This window comes from Suncus etruscus, chromosome 7 (genome assembly GCF_024139225.1).
Source record: "Suncus etruscus isolate mSunEtr1 chromosome 7, mSunEtr1.pri.cur, whole genome shotgun sequence".
NCBI lineage: Eukaryota > Metazoa > Chordata > Mammalia > Eulipotyphla > Soricidae > Suncus > Suncus etruscus.
This window is the reverse complement of record NC_064854.1, coordinates 70,206,054-70,230,826: the sequence shown is the minus strand read 5'-3', so window position 1 is coordinate 70,230,826 and position 24,773 is coordinate 70,206,054. Positions and strand designations below refer to the sequence as shown.

Sequence of the window (24,773 nt, the reverse complement as noted above, 5' to 3'; positions counted from 1 at the left end):
TTATTTTTTTGAAAATGAAGAAAGTTATAGTCAGAAAAATAATCTTAATTATGATCCACACCTTGTTTTAAACCTGAATCTTTTTTTCTTTGGATAAAAGACATAGATGCACCTTGGATTGGAATTCAGACTCTTCAGAGATCAGAATCCAGTAGAATGGATAAATATGACACTGAAGAAAGCTCTATAGCTGGACTTTCTAGCCCAGAGTTGAAAATCAAACCTGGTGTCTCCAATTTTTGGTATACAGAAAGTGAAAAGCAGCTAACAAAATCTCTAAAAGGAAATAATGAAGAATCACATAAGTCCAAGGTTAAGGTTACTAAACTCATGAAAACAATGAAATCTGAAAGCACAAAAAAAATTATAAAACAGAACTCTAAGGATTCTGTGGTTTTGGTTGGCTACAAATGTTTGAAAAGCATGCCATCAAATGATCTCTCTAGATGCTTTGAAGACAATCCTTCACATAGTCAGAAGGAAAGTCTGGAGCCCTCAATATTTGGATATCATTTTGACCTAAAGACCTACACCAGACAGAGAATTCAAAATGAAGCTAGCTATTTGCCAACTAATAAAGACAGAACTGAACAAAAGTCTCCAGATAATGAAAACATACAACCAGACATGTTTGATACTTTGAGCTCTGGCAGCCTAAATCAGTGTGCAAATTTGTCCATTTCAGGTAAACTTGATATCTCCCAGGACGATAGTGAAATTATACAAGTGGAACAGAATGTGACATCCAGAAGTTCATCAGATTATTGCCATGATCCTCCGATAACTCCATCTCCAGGAGTTAAGACAATTGAAGTAAAGCCCTGTAATAAAGATGCTTTTAGTGGAGAGAAAATAACTGTAAAAATAGGACATTGGACGGAACTTCAACAAAATGAAACATTTGTGGATAATTTACAACTACCGAACTTTGAGCCCTTAGAGTCTAATGGTAATTCTAAATCTATAGAAATAAGTCTTGAAAAGGAAGTTTTTCAGGAAGGAAAGAATATTCCTATTGAAGAATCCTTAACTAAATTAAGTGATCTACCTGGTTCTACTACAAAAGAATCTCATATTGTAGTAAGTGGAGATACAATTAAAGTACCAGATAACAATGCCACATATGTCTCATCTAGGTTTTCAGATTCAGGTGTTGAAAGTGAACCAAGTTCTTTTGCAACACATTCAAATCCTGATGTAGTGCTTGAAAGTATCCAAGGGCAAGGTCCTTACAATAATGAAAAATTATTTCGGCAGCTTTTGATTAAACCTGACTATAATGTAAAAATTTCATTAGGAAGTCATTGTACAGAGAGTACAAGTGCTTTAAGTGAAATACAGTCATCTCTGACATCTATAAACTCTCTGCCGTCTGATGATGAACTATCACCTGATGAAAATTCTAAGAAATCTCTTATACCTGAAAATCACCTAAGTGATAGCAAAACTGTATTAAATCTAGGAACAGTTGATTTGCCAAAATGTGACAATAGTAAAAAGTCAAATGTTACTTTGCAGCATCAGAGTGTTGTGTTTTCTGAGCATTTGGACAATGAAATTATAACAGTACAGTCCTTTGATTCAAGCACTAAAGACTCTTTGCAATTTGTTTTTTCAGATGAAGATACATCCACTGATCTGAAAAGTAGTTGCACCTCCAAACCTAACCTGGACAATCTATATAAAGGCTCCCAAAGTCCAGATAAAGCTAGTAACTCTGCAGAAATTGAATTTACATTAAATTCAGAACTGGTTTGTTTGAGTCCTCCTCCTGCTCTAGTAGGTTCTATTTCTTCTAATACAGAAGAGAGTGAAAATAGTTCTGTAAATAGAAAAAGTAGTGATACAATAAATCTAAAAAAAATTAATCTAGAAGTGTCTACAGTTAAAAATGAAATTCATCTAGATACAAGCGACCCTTTTTCTACCAGTCTTTCTACCAGTCTTGATATGGTTAAGCAGGGGCTTGTGGAAAACTATTTTGGTTCTCAAGGCAATACAGATATTTCTGATGCATGTTCTAGTAACTATAGCAATTCAGTTAACACTCAGAAGGAGACTTCAGGAAAAGAAATTAGTAATCTACTGCAGGAACAGGGTGTCAAAGATGAGGAGGAAGAGCAGGATCAACAAATGGTTCAGAATGGTTATTATGAAGAAACAGTGTATTCAGCTTTGGATGGAACAGGAAGTGATCATTATACAAGCAGAGATGAACTAGAAGAAAGTCTTAAAAAATCTGAAAAACTAAACAGTGAATACCTGAGGGATGGTATAAATATGCCTACGCTCTGTACTTCTGGTTGTCTTTCATTTCCATCTGCACCACGAGGATCTCCTTCTAGTGTTAAGTTTTCTAAAAGTAAATTTGATGCCATTACAAAGCAGCCAAGCAGCACTTCTTACCACTTCACTTCATCAATTTCCTGGTATGAAAATTCACCTAGACCTCAAATTCAAGCGTAAGTAAAGAAATACAGTAGTATGTGCTACTTTCTAGATAGAACATACATTTTTTTTGTAACAATGTATTTTCATGTTCTTTGGTTTCATAAATAAAAAAATTCTTCTTTGGTGCCGGTGAGGTGGCACTAGAGGTAAGCGCTAGCCAAGGAAGGACCTCGATTCGATCCCCCAGCGTCCCATATGGCCCCCCCAAGCCAGGGGCAATTTCTGAGCGCTTAGCCAGGAGTAACCCCTGAGCATCAAACGGGTGTGGCCCAAAAAAACAAACAAAAAAAATTCTTCTTTGATTAGTTATCTAAAGTGGAGAAGTTATTAGCTCACTATACTTTTGACCAACATTTCATTCTTTATGTGAATTTCCTGTTCTATTTTTGTTTTGGCGCCATACCCAGCGATTCTTAGAGCTTACTTCTGGCTCTACACTCAGATATCACTCCTGACCTGCCTAGAGGACCATGTAGGGTGCTGGGGATTGAACCCCAGTCTGCTATATGCAAGACAGGCCACCCCTCCCATTGTACTATTTATCTTGTCCCAAATTTCCTGTTCTAAAGACTAAACTTTCCTAATACAAAATTTTCACTGGCAATTTTAGTTGTTTTGTTTTGTTTTGGGCAGTGCTCAGGGGTTACTCCTGGTTCTTCACTCAGAAATTGCTCCCAGCAGGCTCGAGGGACCATATGGGATGGTGGGGATCAAACCCAGGTCCATCCTGGGTCAGCCACATACAAGGCAAAGGCCCCACAGCTGTCCTATCACTCCAGTCCCTATCCTTTTTTAAAAATATTATATTTTATATTCCTAACCAATTTTTTTATAATCAGCTTCCCCACTTATTCTCAGATAAGTTTAAAAGTATGTCTAGCAAATATTGGCAACATTAGATAGTAAATAATAGATTGTTGGAAAGTTCCTAAACTTATCAGACCAAACTGCTTAAGCTAAGTCAGTGGTTTACAAATTTAATATATTATGCATCGGTAAAATATACTAAAAATCTGAAGATTACAGGTTTACTAGCATAGCACTGGTTTTCAAGATGTTCTACCTTGCCCCAGAAAGGATTATAAAATCCTTAGAGTAAATTTGTCTGGGCGTGTCTGCATAGATGATTTTTTCTTAATTTTTAGATTATTCTGATTATATCTATAAACAAGATCCAGGCATAGTGATTAAAGTTAGTGAAGCCAATGAAGAAAGGAAGCCCTCTTCAAATATCAAAATATGCTAGAAATTCTGACTACATCTGGGTACTTCAAATTGTGTCTGAGTCATTAATGAAAACATGTCTATGTCTTTAAAAGTTTAGAAATTAACAGTTTCTGCTTTACTTTTATGGGTCCAAATGATGCAATGTAAGAATTTTTTTGATGTTTGTAATCCCCAAATTGATTAAATTAGCCATTATTTTTTTAAAAATTTTATTGAAACAATTGTGTTTTACAAAATTCTTCAAAATTGGTCACTACTTTAAAGTGAATGCATAATAATCACTTTTCATCCTACTCCCTTTTGATACTACTCAGTATTTTCAGAGAAAAAATAACAATCTAATGTATTAAAGGCTATTAGTCTTATTACCCTTTCTAGGACAGCTCCTTCCCTCCTGTTTATGGGAGATTAGAAAGGAGTCAAAAGGGAATTTAGTACGTTTATAGGATATGCTTCAAATTGTCACATTTTCAGTATTCTGTCAGCTTTCTTGTGCTTTCCTACAGATATAGTTTAAAACATATTCACTCCTAACTTCACTGATCCCAAATTTAGAAGAATATTTTTTATATTTTTAAGTATTCATTGTATTTGGTCAGATTTTGTACTAAAATAATATAGAAAAATCACTGCTTTATAAATCATTTAGGGGATCTTACATATTTTTATTATTTTATAAACAAATGTTGCTGTGATTCCTCTACAGCAATCCTCTGAAGTCAGTAGATTATCTTTTCAGTACTTAAAAACAATACAATAAAGTAATATGAAAGATATTTTATAATATTTTGCTTCAGCTTTCTTCAGGCAAAAGAAGAACTAAGGCAACTTAAGCTCCCTGGGTTCATGTACAGTGATGTTCCTGTCCTAGCATCCTCCATCCCTTACTTTAGCATTGAAGAAGAGGGTGGTTCTGAAGAAGGAGTTCATCTCATAGTCTGTGTGCATGGTTTAGATGGTATGTGACATCTATCAATATAAACCACAGTAATTCTGTTTTATAAATTCTGTTTTCCTAATGGATCTGACTTAGTTTTATTTACTCTTAAATAACTTTTCTATTGTTTACATGTATTGAATTATATACATTTTAAGCCAAAATTATTTAATTTCGCTGTATAATGTTAGATTTTCTTTACAGCAAATATTCTGTGGACCTGACATTCATGTGTCCACATTTCATTTAACTAAATTTTTCTCTTTTTTTTTTGCCAGCTCTCTCACCTTATATAATCATTTTGTCTGCATCTGATAGTCTTCCAATGAATTTTATGGAATAGAAAGCCATTTTCTATAATTAAAGATTATATATAATAAATATAATTAATTATGTTAATTAGGGCATAATTTAAATTCTAAATACTTTGGTTTAGTGCTATAGTTTATATGTTATATTACTTAACAGACTTTCTAGATGAAGAAGCTGGATAAGAAGATGTAAATAGCTCTAAACTAGTCAAATATTACTGTATTGTAAAATGATTCTCTATAAACAAATTCACCTTTTTATAGATTAAAAAATTTAACAGAGGTCTTGGGATGTGACTTAGAGGTAAAGAATTGGATGTTTAAAGTCCTCAATTCAATTCTTGGCACCACGCCACATCATTAAGTAAGATTCCCTACACCACAAATCTAACCCTATTATACAACAAATACTAAAGAAACCTGACCTGTGGAATTGCTTTTGTCTTATTTTACACACACATATACATGTACATACACGCATGCATGCACACACACACACACACAAGGACATGGCAATGCTCAGAATTGCTTTGGGCTCTATGACTGGGAGCCCGTGAAATTCTGAAGATTGAACCTAGGCATGAATGCATATGAGCTAAGTCCATTGAGCTATTTCTCCTGTCCCAAGAATTAAAGGATTTTTTTTAAACAAACAAAAAATGCCTTGACTCTTAGAAACAAAATACTTATAAGATTAAACTCTTTCCCCTAATAATAATATTTTCAAAGAATTTTTCCCCCAGTTAAAATACTTATTACTTAACAGCTCTGGCAAATCTTTCTTGGAATTTAAGAAACAGTCCCTATCTGATATATCTTGCTCCATAATAATGAGGATAATAAGGGGTAGGGGATAGGAGAGAGCCACAAACATAATATTGTTATTATTTTATACAAAATAAATAAAATCTTAAAATAGAAACTTGATATTAGAAATAAATATTTTTCTATGAATACTTAGAAATTAATCTTTTTTATGGGGCCAGAGAGATAGTACAGCGAGTAGGACACTCCCCTTGCATGTAGCTATCATGTGGGTTTGATCCTTGACACCCCATATAGTCCTTCAAGCTTGCCAGAGTGAGCCACCACAGAATGAGGCCCAAAAACGGGGGGGGGGGGTGGAGAGAGGGAGGGAGGGAGGGAGGGAGGGAGGGAGGGAAGGAGAGGGAGAGGGAGGGAGGGAGAGAGAGAGGGAGGGAGGGAGGGGGAGAGAGAGAGAGAGAGAGAGAGAGAGAGAGAGAGAGAGAGAGAGAGAGAGAGAGAGAGAGAGAGACCATAGACCATAGTACTCAGGACTTACTCCTGGCTCTTGTGTAAGGGATCACTCCTGATAGGTCCCAGGTGATCCTAGGGATCAAACCTGGGATGGCTACTACAAGGCAATTGGTATCTTTGCTTTACTGTCTCTCCAGCCCCATTTTTTTTTTCTGGTATTTGGGCCACACTGTAATGCTCGGGAATCATTCGTGGCAGGGCTCAGGTTACTATATGCATTGCCAGGAATCAACTCCAGGACAGCTGATGCAAGGCAAGTGCCTCTACAGTTGTAGGGCCATACTTGGCAGTGCTGACATTACACTAAGTGGTATAGAACAGTGCTGAGAATCAAACTCATGACCTTATATATGCCAGGCCACTGAGCCATAGCCCTAGAACTTGTTTTGGGAGATCATAATGGGTTGTGTGTGTGTGTGTGTGTGTGTGTGTGTGTGTGTTATTCAATTTTAACAGTATAATAGTATAACTGATATTTTTAGAATACATTGAGCACCTTTTCTTTTATATAAAATATTTATGCACCATGATTATAAGCATGATCGTAGTTGGGTTTCAGTCATAAACAGAATGCCCCCTTTCACCAGTGCAACATTCCCACCGCCAATGCCCCCCCCCTGCTTCCCAACCCCTGCCTTTATTTGAGAAAGGCGTTCTTCTTCTCTCATTAAGATTGTCATGATAGTTGTTAGTGTAGTTATTTCTCTAACTGCAATCACCACTCTTTGTGGTGAGCTTCATATTGTGAGCCAGTTCTTCCAACCCTCATCTCTATTGTCTCTGGGAATTATTACAATAATGTCCTTAATTTTTCTTAAAACCCATATAAGATGAGTGAGACTATTCTATGTCTATCTCTCTCCCTCTGACTTATTTCACTCATAGTTTAGTGCCTTCTTGTTTTTTGTATTTTATTTTATATACTGATCCCACAAGAGATAGAGCTCTTGTTTCTCAATAAGTTCTATCAACCATGGACTGGAGAGATAGCACAGTGGTAGGGCATTTGCCTTACACGCAGCCAACCCAGAACAGATGGTGGTTCAAACCCCTGCATCCCATATGGTTCCCCAAGCCAGCCAGGAGCGATTACTGAGTGCAGAGCCAGGAGTAACCCCTGAATGTCACCGATTGACCCAAAACAAACAAAAAGTTATATCAACCAGTTGCCATGAAAAAAATCTTCAAAATTCATTAAATACTATTATGAAGTCCTCTTTAAACTTGTTCTAAGGCTAGAAAGATAATGCAGGGGATAAGGATAGGTTCATTCCCCAGCACCACATATGGCCCCTTGACCACTAGAAATAAGCACCAAGTCCAGGTATATTCCAAAACCCTCTCCAAAAATAAGGTTTTGGCCTAACAAACCAACATAATATCTGAACAGATATTAAGAGATAGGATGCAAAGACAATCTATCACACACTTCTCATACTTTAGCAATATTTTAGAAAATAGGTATTAACCCTCTAGCAGGTAGATCTTGTATATGAAGTCAGTTCAGTAAGTAGGACTTAATTCCAAGAATGTACACTAAATATAATGTTTATTTATAAATATACCACTACCAACAATCAGGTGAGGAACTTGATAAGATTTGATTCATGCACTGAGGATGTATCAGTGGTAGAATGCCTACCTTGCACACTTGAGTCCCTAGTTTGATCCCTGTAACCACAATACAAAAAAGATAAAACCAAACTTTAAGCTTGAAATAACACTATTTAGAGGTGATTACACATTTATATTTCCAGTCAATATAAAAAATATTTAGTAGTAATGCAGTAGGGATGTTTCTTTTAACATCATAAAGAAGTATAGGAAATGCCTCAAGAGTCAAATATTTGGAGAAATTAAAAGCTCAGCAATTGCTTATGACATTTTAATATTAGTATTCAATAAACAAAAAGAAGTAACTAAAATTTTACTATGCTGATTTTTTTTTTCTTGGTGTTTGGGCCACACCCGGCGTTGCTCAAGGGTTATTCTTGGCTGTCTGCTCAGAAATAGCTCCTGGCAGGCAAGGAGGACCATATGGGACACCGGGATTCAAACCAACCACCTTTGGCCCTGGATCAGCTGCTTGCAAGGCAAACGCCGCTGTGCTATCTCTCCGGGCCCACTATGCTGATTTTTAAAGAAAATTGTATATCTATTATATGCATTTTACAAATATTTCCTATTGATAGATTTCTATTGAGGTATGCTGATTTACATAACTATATATTTTAATGGTTCATTTTCACACCTCTTCAAAAATGGACATTACCATATCACACCCATCAAACAAGGTAAACCCTCTTAGATCATTCGATTTGTTTTTAATTTAGTCACCATGAAATTACAAAGTCATTCATGATTGAGTTTCAGGCATACAATATTTCAACACTTAATTCTTTTACCTGTGCCCTTTTTCTTATACCAGCTCCCTGCCACACTCACTAGTCTGCCTTTATGAGAGTCACTGGGGAGTAGGGGTTATTCTACAGTACATTTTTACACTGTGGTTTACAGTTCTGTTGCTGATAGCACTGTATAATCTAGCATACATTAAATCATACATAATGCTTTACCACCTTTCAGTACCACCTCCTTCTCCTTGTTGAGTACTTCCCTCCACCATAGTTGTTGCCCCTTTTCTTTAGCCCCAAAGTGACATGTTTCCTACTGAATGTCGGTTTTCAGATTCTTTGTTTCCATTGTCTTTGGGCATTTGTTATTCCACTATTACGTTTCTTTATAACCCACATATTCTCTCTCTCTCTCTCTTTCTCTCTTTCTCTCTTCTCTCTCTCCTCTCTCTGTCTCTCCCCCCTAATTTCACTCAGCATGGTTTTCTTAGGACCTCCATATAGCAAATTTCCTTTTTTTTTTTTTTTTTTTTTTTTTTGGTTTTCTGGGCCACACCCAGCAGTGCTCAGGGGTTACTCCTGGCTGTCTGCTCAGAAATAGCTCCTGGCAGGCACGGGGGACCATATGGGACACCGGGATTCGAGCCAACCACCTTTGGTCCTGGATCGGCTGCTTGCAAGGCAAACGCTGCTGTGCTATCTCTCCGGGCCCAAATTTCCTAATTTTATCTTTTCTTATGTCGAAGTAATATTGCATTGTACCATAGAGCCTTTATTTTTTAATCATTTATTCTTGAACATTTGGGTTGTTTCCAGATTTTGGCTACTGTGGATAGTGCTGCAAAGAACACAGGAGTTGTAGATAATTTTTCTCTATTTTGTTTTTGTGCCATTGGGCATATATTCCAAGGAGTAGAGTTGCTGGGTCAAATGTAAGGTCGATTACTAGATATTTTTAAGAATGTCTATATTTTTCCAGAAAGGCTGAACCAGTCAACATTCTCACCAGCAGTGAATGAGAGTTCCTTTCTTACCATATCCACACCAACACTGATGGTTCTTGTTCTTGATGTGTGCTATAGAATTGTATTTAAATTTCAACCACTATCCCAGGAGCAAGGAAAGTCAACAGATGAATTCTGATTCTAAAATGCACTTAAGTTTTGTACAATGAACATATTGAGTGGTGACAATAAAAATAACTTTAGTTATTCATAGCTCCTATAGTCATTGTCACCAAAGTGAGTGCTAACAAATATACAATTAAGTGACAAAATATCAATTGATGTAAACTTCCTTAGAAACAATACTGTAAGGGTTGGAGTGATAATACAGTGCAAAGGGTATTAATACAGTGCAAATTTGCCTTGCAAGCTGTTGATTTGGACTCAATCCCCAACATCCCATATAATCACCTGAGTACATCCAGGAGTGAAAGAAGTTTGTCATGAGCACCACTAGTTCCCCCTTAAACAACAAACAACATAAAACTGGAAAGTACTGCCTTACTTGTAGGAATAAAATTGAAAATAAATTGAAATTTGTAAGTGTGTTTATTCATAACTGAGATATGACATATCTTTCAAAAACTGTAAAAATATATGAATACTTTGTTTTTGTCCTTCAGACATAATTTTTCATATTCTTTATTTTCTAGGAAACAGTGCAGATCTCCGATTAGTAAAAACTTATATTGAGCTTGGACTACCTGGGGGAAGAATTGATTTTCTTATGTCTGAGAGGAATCAGGTACAATATAGTGGTGTTTTCAGAAAAAGCAAACATTTAATATTAATTTCATTCTAATATTTGCTTACTACAGAATTTCTATAGTAATAAATAATAAATCTGATTTCCATGAAATTTAACATTACTGTATTTAGTGAGTTCATGCTTATTATTTTTTAGGAGGAGTTTGTAGGCTTCCTCACTGTAATAGGTAATTCTCAGACAATAGTGTTTGCCCAAGTGTTGGGCTCAATTTTGACACTTTTACCTAGTGATAACTTTCCTGTTCTATTGGCTGAGTTCTCAGTCTCCCAAGATAACTCTATCAATAGTAAGTTTCAAACCCATGAGATGCATAAGACACAATATAGGGAAAGCTGGAGAGCAATATGCTTATCTTTAATTTCATGTGCTCACTAATCCAGAAACTCTTGAGAGTCCATCTTTTTGGACTTTTTAATGGTGTTTTTATTCATATATGTCATAACTCATTGGTTATTGGCTGTTGAATTCAACCTATTCCTTTCCTTGGGTTAGAATTTCCAACCCCCATTGTTAGGTGACTTCCCAGCCTACTTTATTATCATAACAAGAGATACCTTTAGCATCTTTAATACTTTAAAATTCCAAGGCTTTTGGAGAAATGTGAATTTGGAATCTTGAATGAAGACTTAATACGTCATATAAATGACCAAATATATTTTTCTTATAAATTATAGTATCTCAAGGAAGTGAAAATTATTTAATCAACCTGTGCACTATTTCATTTAATCCATTATGATTAGCTTAATGTTGAATGCTGAAAGTGTGCTAAATAATTAAATTAAAAATTTATCTAAAATACAGTGAAATGTTAATTAGGAAAAGAAATTAAGACTATCATAAAATATCATACATAGAAAATATTTTAGAATAGCAAACCAATGCAATTAAGTTGAAGAATACAGCCAATGCCCAAAAGAAATCTGTCACATTTTTACAGATAAGTAATGAATAATCTAGAAGAAAAAAGTTAAAGATAGTTTTATTTACAATTGTTTTCAAAAGTATCTAGGAATCTATTTTACAATGGAGGTGGAAGACTTATTTGTCAAAAGCTAAGTCACTATTAAAAGAAATAGTACAAGACACATAGCAAGTTGAAAGTGTTCATTTCCTATTATGTTCATTAATTGGAGAACTTGACATAGTGGAGATGACCATCCTATCCAAAGTATTAGACAGTGCAGTCTCTGTCAAAATTCTTATGGTATTGAAGGAAATAGAGGCAAATAATACTAAAATTTATGTGTAACCAAAATCTCTCTTTGCAGCCAAGTAATTTCTTATAGAAAGGCAGATAAAGTGACATTATTGCATTTACTGACTTAAGACTTACACTATTCTGGATAAGTATAGTGATAAAAAGCAGATTATCAGACCAGTGGAGTAGAATTGAGAATCCAAAAGTAAACCCAGAGATGCAAGACAAAGTAGCTACCTACATACAGGAACACGGGAGTTTCAAGTGCTAGGAAAGTTGGGAGCCACATCAAAAAAGAAAGAAATTAGATATGACAGACAAAAATTAGTTCAAAATTCAAGACCTCCAAATTAGACACAAATTCAGCAAAAAAATTAAAAGAAACTGTAGGCGAAACTGCATAAGACTGCAGAAGGGTCTTCAATTATTTGATTCCACTGGCAACAAAATTACAAGCAAAATTAACAGCACTACAGAAACTAAAAAGAATTGGCATTGCAAAAGAACTGAATTGAAATAATACACTACTGAATGAGAGAAAATTTTGCATGCCATGCATTTGATATGATTCATATCCAAGATATGTATAACTCAAAGAAGAAAACAACTCATTTTAAAATGAGAGAAAAGGGGGCTATAGAGATAGTATGGAGGTAGGGCATTTGCCTTGCATGCAGAAGGATGGTGGTTCAAATCCTGGCATCCCATATGGTCCCCCCATGCCTGCCAGGAGCAATTTCTGAGCATAGATCCAGGAATAACCTCTGAGCCCTGCTGGGTATGTCCCAAACCACCACCCCCCCAAATGAGAGAAAAGTTGAACAGACATTTCTCATTGCTTATTAAGTAAAGTATGGGTGAAAACAAATTTGTACCAGTGAGAATTATCTATATAAATCTGGAAAAAAACATTATTGCTTGGAATGTGGTATAAAGGAACCTTAATCATTGTTGATGGGACTTTCTCTAGTTCAATTTCTATGGAAAACTGTATAGACCTTCTTTCCAAAAGTTGAACTATTATAATATTCAGTGATTTTACTCTGGGATATTTATTCAAGAATGCAAGTATCTTAATTCAAAAAGATTTGCCTGTTGCTTTGTTCATTGCACAATACCCAAGACCTAGAAATAACTCAGATGCAAAACAATCATGTGTGGATAAAGAAATTAAGGTTTTTGTACACACTGGATTACTACTCAGCTATAAGAAAAGATGATATCAGGGCTGGAGAGATAGCATGGAGGTAGGGCATTTGCCTTGCATGCAGAAGGATGGTAGTTCGAATCCCGGCATCCCATATGGTCCCCCGTGCCTGCCAGGAGTGATTTCTGAGCATAGAGCCAGGAGTAACCCCTGAGCACTGCTGGGCATGACCCAAAAACAAACAAAAAATAATAATAATAATAATATATATATATTATATATAATATATATATATATATATATGAAAGAAAGAAAAGATGCTTTCTTTGCCTTTTGCTGCAATTTGGGTGTCATGTTAAGCAAAATAAGTCAAAAGGGAAAAAATAATTGCCAGATGGTATTCTCCATGCAGTATATATAGGAACAAAGTTAGGGAATTGACAATGTCCAAAGAAAAGAAATCGAGACCTTGAATTATCAGCAGAACTGGGACCACAGGATAGTGGAAGTGGGAGGTAAGGAAGTAATAAAAGATGAAAGTGTGAAGGGAAAAATGAAAGATCAAGGATTTTTGACACTGTTAGAAGTTGTTGCACAGCGTATATACCAAAAGTATAACTTAACATTGTAATTTTAAGAAAGATAGACTTTTTCCCTAGAAATTGACTATTCATGCTTATTAATGAATTCATTTCACTAACTTCTCATAGGAGCTGTGATTCTAATTGTATTAATGGTTTATATTCCACTTCATATTCAGTTTTAATGTGATTATGCATATTTAATACATGATATATCTCTTGCTTTTGTTTAGAATGATACTTTTGCTGATTTTGACAGCATGACTGATCGCCTTCTGGATGAAATAATACAATATATTCAGATATATAGCTTAACAGTTTCAAAAATAAGGTAACTGCTATGTTATGCAACTTAATTTTTATATCTATGAATCATAGAAAAATATTTTAGTATTTACTGTTCTGAAGCATAGAATATCATGACTCAGACTGAAAACAAAAAGAAAACATTATATATTTTTTAAGGATGAAGCATATACCATCTGATCCTATTTTTGTGAAATGTTCAGAATTGACTATTTGTAGAGACAGAAGGTTAGTTACTGCTACAGACTGGAGGAGATAGGAAGGAGAAAACTAAAGGAAGTGGTGAAAAGTTCTAAATTTTTTTGTAATAGTTGCAAAATTCTGTGAGTACACTAAAAACTATTGAATTGTATTCTTTACAAAGTGTTGAATTGTATGATGTGTGAATAATATTTTAATAAACCTGATAACAAAGAAGATAGAGAAAGGGATGTACCATCTATTATAAAATAGTGATGAGCGAAATGCTCTTCTGATTTCAGCAACTTCTAAATAGAGATAAATGTTTTATAAATGTTATTCTCTACGTGTAATGCAATGCGAATTATTTTCCTGTTCTTAAAGCACATGAAGTCAAAAACTTCCAGTTTGGAGTATATATTCAAAATAAGTCATCCCTCATAGATACAATTTAATGATTTTGCTTTATTTCAGAACTAAAATATAAAAAAAAAAAAAAAAGGTGTGTGCCTAAAGAAGCAAATTTATTGAAGCCAGAGAAATAGCACAGCAGTAGCACATTTGCACGTGGCAAACCCAGAATAGATGGTGGTTTGATTCCTGGCATCCCATATGGTCCCCCATACCTGCCAGGAGCGACTTCTGAGTGCAGAGCCAGGAGTAACCCCTCAGCGCTACTGGGTGTGACACAAAAACAAAAATGAAAAGAAATAAATTTATTATCTAGTAAATGTTAAATTAATTTTTAAATTATTTATTTTAAGTATTTACAAACTTTTGGATAAAATTTAATGTTAACTTTTAAAATATAATAAATATATTTAAGTAAATACTTATTATATTTTAAATATATATATTTTTTGTTTGTTTTGTTTTTTGGGGGGGGCCACACCCGGTGGTGCTCAGGGGTTACTCCTGGCTGTCTGCTCAGAAATAGCTCCTGGCAGGCAGAGGGAACCATATGGGACACCAGGATTCGAACCAACCACCTTAGATCCTAGATCAGCTGCTTGCAAGGCAAACACTGCTGTGCCATCTCTCCGGGCCCTATTTTAAATATATTTTAAATATATTTTAACAGGGCCGGAGAGGAAGCGCTAGAGGTAAGGCGTCTGCCTTGCAAGTGCTAGCCTAGGACCGACCTTGGTTCAATCCCCCAGTGTCTCATATGGTCCCTCCAAGCCAGGGGTGATACACATGAGCACAGAGCCAAGACTAACCCCTGAGCATCAAATAGGTGTGCCCCCCAAAAAAATATATTAATCAATAAAAAAATAGTAAATATATTTAACACAAATATAAAAAATATAAAAGGAATTTTATACACTCAGTTTTCCTTCAAACTATAGGTATTATAGGGGTCAGGCAGATACTCAGTGGGCTAGAATTCATACTTTGCATTCAGGAGTTCCAGGTTCTGTCCTCGGTAAGATATCATTACCCATGCAGAATTGAAGATGACTCTCTCAAGCACTACTGGGTATAACTTAAAAACAAAATTTTTAAAAGATAAATGTATACAATGGGTAAAGTACTTGCTTTGTGGGGCTGGAAAGATAGCATGGAGGTAAGGTGTTTGCCTTGCATGCAAAAGGTTGGTGGTTCGAATCCCGGCGTCCCATATGGTCCCCCAGACTGCCAGGAGCGATTTCTGAGTGTAGAGCCAGGAGTAACCCCTGAGCACTGCAAGGTGTGACACCCCCCCCCCCCAAAAAAAAAAGCATTTGCTTTGCACGCAACTAACTTAAGTTCTGTCCCTGGTACCACATACAGTCTCCCAATCCCCTCCAGGAGTGATCCCTGAACTCCCATAGTCCTGAATACTACCAAGTATGCCCCCAAAACGAACAAAATAAAGAAAAGCAATGAATTACCATTTCAAGATACTGAAATAAAGTTTTAAAATATTAGAAAATTTCAAATTATTACTGTTACTTCCATATAATGTGATAATAACTTATTTTTTACTTAAAGTTAATTATATGAAAGACATGGTTTGTTTTGTTTTGTTTTTGCCCCCTTTTAAAGCTTCATTGGACATTCATTGGGAAATTTGATAATCCGTTCAGTGCTCACCAGGCCAAGGTTTAAATATTACCTTGATAAACTTCATACCTTTTTATCACTTTCTGGACCTCATCTTGGTACACTCTACAATAGCAGTGCTCTTGTTAATACAGGTAAATAGTTTTCTTTTTCAATATAGAAACCTTGCCGTGGAGAGAACATTTAATATAAATGTAGCATTTTCTTGTGTTTATTATAGAGTGTTTGTTACATTATGAAATGAAAGATGAAGCCATTTTTCTAAATTGACATTGAGTGTGAAAAATATGTTAAAAATGGTTTCAAAAAATATTCTAGGGGCCGGAGAGATAGCATGGAGGTAGGCATTTGCCTTTCATGCAGAAGGACGGTGGTTCGAATTTTGGCATCCCATATGGTCCCCTGTGCCTGCCAGGGGTGATTTCTAAACCTAGAGCCAGGAGTAACTCCTGAGCACTGCCGGCTGTGACCCAAACACCAAAACCAAAAACAAACAAACAAACAAACAAAAATATTCTAATAGATGGAAATGTTACTCAGTAGTAGATAGCACGCACTCATATGTGTGAAGCCCTGATCTGGATCTTTCACACACCAAATCCTCAGTTCTTCCTTTCCCAAGCTCCTGGTAACCTACCCCACCCCCCAAAAAGAGGATGTCCTCAATTTCCTTTCTCTTTACATCAACCTGTCTAGATTTTTAGTAAATACTTTTAAATAGGCATTTTTTCGTTTATACATCTAACAAATATTTTACTATATTATAACATGACAAAATATATGACATTAATTAGGATTTTAATTTGTTACTCATAGAGGAACTTAATGAGAAAATACTTAGTTTTCTTTTCCCAAGAAATTTAATTTAAAAACCCTGGTTCTGGTTAGAATAGATATTCTCCTTAAGAAAGAACCAGTACCTTGATTTGTCTTTTATTTCATTTTGTTTTTCCCTTACAACTTTGAAACGCCTTTTATATATAGTTGTTACTCATTGTAAGAGTAAACTGATTTTATTCTTTTTCACCAAACCATGAAATTCTTAGTTCCATGTTCTCTTCTACTTCTTTCACTAGCAAGCAAACTACATTTTTTAGTATACCATTTTAAATAGTACATTTTAATAGTTCTCTATTTCTAATTTTAATAAAGTTTGTTTTCCATTTTTAACTTTTCAAAAAGTGAGTGTGAAAGAAAAATAATATAAGTAAATAATAAAAATTCTGAATTTAGTGGAAGAGCTTAACAAATTGAGTACATGATTAGCATGCATGAGACTTGGGTTCAATACATAGCACCAAATGGTTCTTAGAATGTCTCTGGGAATAGTCCCCAAACCCCAGCACAACCAGGCATAAACAAAAATAATAATGTAAACTTTTTCTCTCAAAACTTATTCCCAAATATAGTTGAATTATTTTATCTAATATATTTTTCCCATTTTCCTCTAATATCCTCTAAATAGTTAAAGTAGAAATAGATATTCTATATTCTTAAATTATTTCCAGGGTGGGGAGCAAAAGATAGCATGGAGGTAAGGCATCCCATAAGGACGGCATTCCATATGGTCCTCTGAGCCTGCCAGGAGTGATTTCTGAGCCTGGAGCCAGGAATAACCCCTGAGTGCTGCCGGTTGTGACCCAAAAAAAAAATATTTTAATTCGGGTTGATTGAAGGTTCATATAAAGAAATTACATTTATGTAGGTAACTCATAATATAAAAATTATAATTAAGGACCAAAGAAATAGAATAGCAGGTAGGGTATTTGTCTTTGTTTAGGCTGACCCAAGTTCAATTCCCAGCATCTCATATGGTGCCCTGAGCCTGCCATGAGTGATTTCTGAGTTCAGATCCACGAGTAATCCCTAAACACCATGAGGTGTGCCCCAAAAAACAAACAAAAAATTATGATTAAATATGAACCATAAGATTATTTATACCTATATAAATTAAATGATTAATTGATAATATATTTCTATTAATTGATTAATTGAAACGCTAATTCTGAAGTTTAGTCCATATCTAATTAATCAGAGACTTTGTAGTTAGGCATTTTGATGTTACTGTTTGAAGATTACACACACAATTCTAATAAATATGAACATATTGTTCATATAATATAACATTATAATATGCTGAACAGAAATATTTTTTTCAAATTTGTACTTCAATGACCATTTTCTGTTTTATTATTGAATGAAATAGGGACAACATGTCTTCAACAATCACCATTAAATCAGAAGTAATTTATGTGTTTCTGATTATTGACTATGATTATCAGAAAATAGAACTATATTCCATATATTATAACCAATAAAATGCTTATTTTAGATCTTATTTTATGCATTGAAATACATAGTAAAATTAACATGTTGCCACACATTTCCAGCTGTACTAACATATCATTTATAACTGTCTAGGTCTCTGGTTTATGCAGAAATGGAAAAAATCGGGCTCTCTCTTACAGCTGACTTGTCGAGATCATTCAGACCCTCGCCAAACATTCTTATACAAGCTTAGTAATAAAGCAGGTAAGTATCTAGTAAGAGTTTTGAAGATATTTACATGAAAATGTAAATACTGTTTTGTTTTTGTTTTGGGCCCATACTTGGTGATGCTCAGGGGTACTCCTGACTTTGCTCTCAAGGGTCATTTCCTGGCAATGCTCAGCAGACTCTATGGGATGCCAAGAATCAAACCTGGGTCAGCTGCATGCCAGGCGAATGCCCTACCTGCTGTGCTATTGCTCTAGCCCATGAAAACTTTTAAAAATGAACCTTTAGCAAAGAAATGATTACCTTGTCTTTCTAGTTATAAAAAAAAGTATAATTAATTATAATTTTGTGATGAAATAGAAGATTCAAAAATAAAGTTTAGCAGTTAAATTAATTATTACCATGAATATATTCATCTTTTATAAGTGAAATAACTTAGAAAATTTAATTATGCCTACACTTGGCCTAGCCTTCTGGAAATCCATACTCTTGTCCACGGACCATTCTATAAACTCAAATGACCACTTATTTGTGCTCATCAAACTTTTCTGCACAAATGTCAGAAACTAAAATATTAATAGTTATTTCTTGCACAGATTCTGCCGATTCTTACTACTCATCTCCATAGCTAATTATTAAGTTTAATACATTGTCCATCTTCACATACATTCAGCCTGGAGCCCAAATTACTCTTTAACCATTCTGATTGTTAGCATTCAAAAATAAGGAGTATCTAAATAGATGAGAATGGCTTTATTGGCACAGAGATAATAGGGAAGCTAGCCTGAACACACAAATAGAGCAAGCTCCAGAAGGGGGAAGTGTAAGAGTCTGCTTTTATGCCAAATAGAGATAAGGTCTTTTTAATAGTCTATATATTTGGAGTTTTCCAGTGGAAAAAATACAAATTTATGAGAAGAAACAGTGTGACATATACAGTTGAGAAACCCAGTTTACATTAAATAATGGTATATCACATGCAGAAAATGTCAGCAAAATAAAGTATGTTTTTAGTATAGTTAATGAGGAAGCAGATCAGATGGCCCTTCAGGTCTGTTTTCACTGACCAATTTTAGCATAGGTGGGACCAGAGAAATAGCACAGAGGATTAGAATCCCAGCATCCTGAGCATTGCCAGATGTGCCCCCCCCCCCTAAAAGAAAACGTTTGTATCATAAATATGTAGATCACTGACACAATAGATTCATAGGTCCTCATCTACTTATCCCTATCCATTACCTTAAAAGTTCAGAGGTGTATATGTGGGGGCGGGGGGAATTCCCACTTGTATGGTGCTTGCCTTGTACACAGCTGACTTACAATCTGTCCTGATACCCTTTATAGTAACCCAATCTCTGCCAGGAGTGAACCTTGTGCATAGACCCAGGAGTAAGCCTAGAGCACCAAATGCATGGCCTAGAAATAAAAGGCAAAAAAAAAAGTCTTTTTTTTTTTTTTTTTTGAGATCAAAGAGCTGAAACTTAACTGTGGCTTGCAAAGGCACTGGATTTGATTTACAAGATTATTTAAGTACCACTGGTGGTCCAGTGGCTGAAAGACTTGAGGAGTGATGACCTTTAGGTACCCTGCACACTGCTTAAAACAGGTTCCTTCCCACTTGCCCCTTTTTTAGAACAAAATTACTTGGTACCTTCCTGAGAATCTCTTCTTACTTTTATTTTTTTGAGTTCTCATGCTTTTACTTTTTGCAAAGCACTATTCTCTGTGTTCTGTTGACATGACACTAATTTTTACATGGCCACATGAAGTAATACACATTGTTCCCATTTTATTATTTTTATATAAAATATCTAAGCATCATGAGTACAAGCATGATTGTAGTTGCGTTTCAATCATAAACAGAACACCCCTATCACCACTTCAACATTTCCCCACCAATGTTCTCCCTCCCTCCTTCCCAGCCCTTGCCTGTATTTGAGATAAACATTCTACTTCTCTCACTCATTAAGATTGTCATGATTGTTGTTAGTGTAGTTATTTCCCTATCTGCACCACTATTTGTGGTGAGCTTCATATTGTGAGCCAGACCTTCTTGTCCTCATCTCTTTCTGTCTCTGGGGATTATTACAATAATGTCCTTAATTTTTCTTAAAACCCATAGATGAGAGAGATTATTCTGTATCTATCTCTCTCACTCTGACTTACTTCATTCAGCATAATAGATTCCATGTACATCCACATATAGGAAAATTTCATGACTTCTCTCCTAACGGCTGCATAACATTCCATTGTATATATGTACCACAATTTCTTTAGCCATTCCTCTGTTGAAGGGCATCTTGGTTGTTTCCAGAGTCTGACTATTGTAAATAGTGCTGCAATGAATATAGGTGTGAGGAAGGGATTTTTGAATTGTATTTTTGTGTTCCCTTGGCATATCCCTAGGAGTGGTATAGCTGGATCATATGAGAGCTCAATTTCCAGTTTTTTGAGGAATCTCCATATTTTTCATAAGGCTGGGCTAGACAGCATTCTCACCAGCAGTGAATGAGATTTCCTTTCTCTCCATACCCCCACCAGCACTGATTATTCTTGTTCTTTGTGATGTGTGCCAGTCTCTGTGGTGTGAGATGGTACCTCATTGTTGTTTTGATTTGCATCTCCCTGATTATTAGTGATGTGGAGCATTTTTTCAAGTGTCTTTTGGCCATTTGTATTTCTTTTTACCTTCTTTAAACAAGCAGAAAATTCGTTCCCTCTTGCTGTTATGCCTAAGGACCAACACTACACTTCCTATGTGAATCATTCAACACATCCTGGTTTTGGGGGGCGGGTGAGTATTACTCATTCCTGGAAACACTGGATTGGGAAATTTTTTAATGGCTTCTAATTTTCATATCTTCTTCATACTTTGAACTACCACTGCTACTGTCACTCCACAAATGATCTTGCTTCCTACTTTATATGTGATAATCGAGACCATCATGAAAGAACTTTAGCATACCTTTTTTCTTTCTCAGTAAAGTTTACATTTATGATCTAGGAATAACTCTGGGTTTTTATTTTTCTCTTCAATATTTTAATCTCTTATCTCTGTATTTAATCTGCCTTTCTCAGTGGAAAAATCCCTTAATTTATGGTATTCCACTTAATCTCATGTTACATCAGTGGTAATTGATATGCTCCTTGACTACTGACACTGTAGTTCTCTTTCTCTTTTTTCAAATTGAAGCCACTTTACTTCATCTTTTACTTCACCTTTCAATCTATTACAATTTGATTTCTAATTTCATCATTCTACACAAGCTTGTTAAATCCAGTGATCTCTGTTCATTCTTTTACTTGAACTTACTTTCATTTAAGATTATTGAAAACACCTTTCATCTTGAAGTTACTTTCTGTTCACTAATTCCTTATCAGCATCTAATTTTTTTTCATCTCTTGCCTTTTGCTTTCAAATAGGCTCCTTTTTTTCTTCTCCCTCTGCTTTGTTCTTTGATAGGATTATTCAGTATCCAACTTTACCTTCGATACTCATTTAACACAGTCATCTGTGCTTTATAATTGAGTGTCCATTTGCCCAATTAATTTAACACTTAGATGTTTCATGAATGCTACAGATAGAATGTTTTAGGTGCCTTCTGAATTTCTTCTCTTGATTTCACATTTACAAGTATGTCACCCCCATTTACCCAGCTAGAACCTGGAAAATTTTTTAGATTTCCCCTACCATACACTGAGCTTTTAATATTTGCAGCCTTTCTAGTAGCAATCTGCCTCAAATTTGTAGCAATAAGAGTAGAGCAAAATAAAATAGTATCTTCAGGTTTATACAACTTTAGGTTGATATTCAAGTAGAGATGTTTAAACAAATAAAATTGGATTTTATTAATGAGATCAGGCTGGAGGCATACTGTATTTTTCGCTCTATAAGATGCACCTGACCATAAGATGCACATAATTTTTAGACAAGGAAAACAAGAAAAAAAAAAAAAAGTAAATGGTGCAATGCGAGGCGCCAGGAGACGGTGGCTTGGAACAACCAGCCTTCGAGGCTGAAGTATATTTACAATACGCTGTTCCACAGCTGGTGTAAACACATTTACCTAACTTTTTTTCATCAGAAAATAAATAATAAAAAAATGTCATAGTAAATACTTTGAAAAACTATGAATTCCACAGTAAATACTGGGGAAATTAGAAAGGAAATTCTCTTGACCTAAGAGATAGTTTCTCCACCCTTGAAGCATACTGTCATGAAATGAACTACAGGCTCTGGACATGACAACCCCAAGGTCTTCCTTTATGGTGCCAGGAAATGTTCTGCTTTGTTTCGGTTGTGGTTGTCAAAGTTAGTCCTCTGTAATTAAGAGATCTTGGTTTTTGCACAGATTCTAGGATAGTGTCTTTTTAATGGTTCGAGAAGTTCTGCTCACTACGTTTGTTGTAGTCAGTCTTCTGTAATTAGTGATCTTGGTTTTTGCACATATCAAGGACAGAGTGTTTTTTGATTTCATGTCACCATTAGGGCAACTTGCCCTTAGATCAAGTTATTGCTGTTTACTCATTGTCAGGATTTTATATGAACCTTCCCCAGCGCAAGTTGGTGCCAGAGCGGTATTAGGGACTCCCTCAGGGGGAGTTTGATTCCTGGTGCTGCAGCAGGGAACTGTGCCAGTGCTAAGGTTGGGATCTAGGGTTCTGATGTCCAATCACATGAGGTTTAAGTTGAGTCCCCATGACAAATGTTCTGTTCAGGGTGGAAGGTGCCCCTGTATTATAAAATTTATGAGTTCTTATGTCTAGTAGATAACTTGTTTCTATATGTAAGATTTTCTCCATTTTAGTGTGCCTATGCAAAAAGGAATGATGCATATCATATTATTGTGCATTTGGAGGTAAAAATGACAAGCTATACAATCTCTGTACCCTGACCTGAGCTTTTATCCCAAGCAAGACTTTTCTATTAGAATTTTGTACTAAGCAGAAATAAAGCCAGCAAAAATTAAAATAAAGGGATGGAGAAGGCTACCTTTATATTTGGAAATAAACACACTAAGAGGTATATCTATTAAGGAAACACAAAAAAAATATAGATAATCCCCATTAAGTCTTTTGAGATAGTCTGCGGGGGATGAGATCCAGGGCACATTTTCATCCCACTTCTTGAGTCTTATTGCCTATATTTCTATGAGAATCAGTGAAACTTTTATAGGTGAAGTTTTAGTATTTTTGTGTCTAAGGATAGAAAGTACATGGAATTTCTTATAGTGTACTTAAGTATATACTTGATTTATAAAACTATAAGCTATTCACACAAAATCAAAAACACTATTTGAGAAATTTTGTGAGAAAAATACACAACAGAGACTTAAGGATATTACCTGAACCATGCACAACTTTCTGCTAGCCTTATGCTCTGAAGAAGGTAGCTGTAGTTTGTGCTAGTGCTGATGACAGGTTGGCACCTTTCTTATGCCATTGGTCCCCAGTTTATGAAAATTTCATCACTGCTTCCTTGAAATATCTTTTAAGTCTCAAGGGGAGTCAAATAGCACCCAGTTGAGTACAGCTTCAGAAGACTACCTAGTATATACTGTTACATCTCATAAGATTATGAGAGGCACTGAGATCTCTGTATTTTAAAAGGACTTTCTATGAAGACCAACTCCAGAGTCTGCAAACTGCCAGATGGTGCAGTACCTAAACTTGCAGTGTGGTGCTTCTGAGACCCAGTGGTTGTGGGCAACAACAATGGTTACCTGTTAAGGTAGTGGGTTCCATATGCTGCCAGGAATTAAACTTTGGGCCCCACACATATAAAGTTTATAGCTCCATGTCCCAAGAACTTATACTTCTATATTTTTTATGTTACATGAATTTTTTTATTTAAGCACAGTTCTTACAAAGTAAGAACTGATCATTTATACTGAATTTTACAAAGTAAATTTTAATTAGTAATAATAATAGCATAATAAAATAAAAGCATTAGGCTGGAGTGAAGTTAGGCATTTGCTTTGTACCTGGCCAACCCTATTTTGATCCCTAGCATTCCATATGGTCCCCTGAGCCAGCCACAAGTAATTTCTGAGCCCAGAGCCAGAAGTAACTCCTGAGCACTGCTGGGTATGGCCCCATAAAGAAAAAGATAGAAAGAAAAGAAAAACATTGGGGCCAAAAAAATCAACCTGGTCAACCTGAGTTTGGTCCCTGGTACCACGTGTGGCTCTCTGAGCATTGCCTGGTATGATCCCTGATCTCAAAACCTGGAGTAAGCCCTGAAGACTTCTGTGCTGCTGGTGTGGGCCGAAAACAAAGAAACAAGAAAAAAACTAAAAAAAAGCATAATTATAAAAATTTATGTAAATTTCATTATTCATGACCTTCCTCATCTGAACATATATTTATATTACTAAGTTCATTATTAATAATTATGTATATATTACTTATTTTAAGTTAAAACTTATGCATACATCATATGCTTTAAACATTAGTTAAAACTTAAGCCTACAAACTGTTTGCCTTAA

At 35.3% G+C, this 24,773-nt stretch overlaps 1 protein-coding gene across 1 annotated transcript in view; it reads left to right on the top strand.

The window, feature by feature from the left end:
• The window catches only part of FAM135A (family with sequence similarity 135 member A), a 140,784-nt gene that overhangs the window by 99,462 nt on the left and 16,549 nt on the right, over nt 1-24,773 (top strand). Inside the window, exons 15-20 of the mRNA XM_049776769.1 lie at nt 101-2,462; nt 4,476-4,636; nt 10,216-10,307; nt 13,491-13,588; nt 15,772-15,923; nt 18,211-18,321. Of these exons, the coding sequence (XP_049632726.1) occupies nt 101-2,462; nt 4,476-4,636; nt 10,216-10,307; nt 13,491-13,588; nt 15,772-15,923; nt 18,211-18,321 (2,976 nt within the window). The remainder of the gene's footprint in view (nt 1-100; nt 2,463-4,475; nt 4,637-10,215; nt 10,308-13,490; nt 13,589-15,771; nt 15,924-18,210; nt 18,322-24,773) is intronic.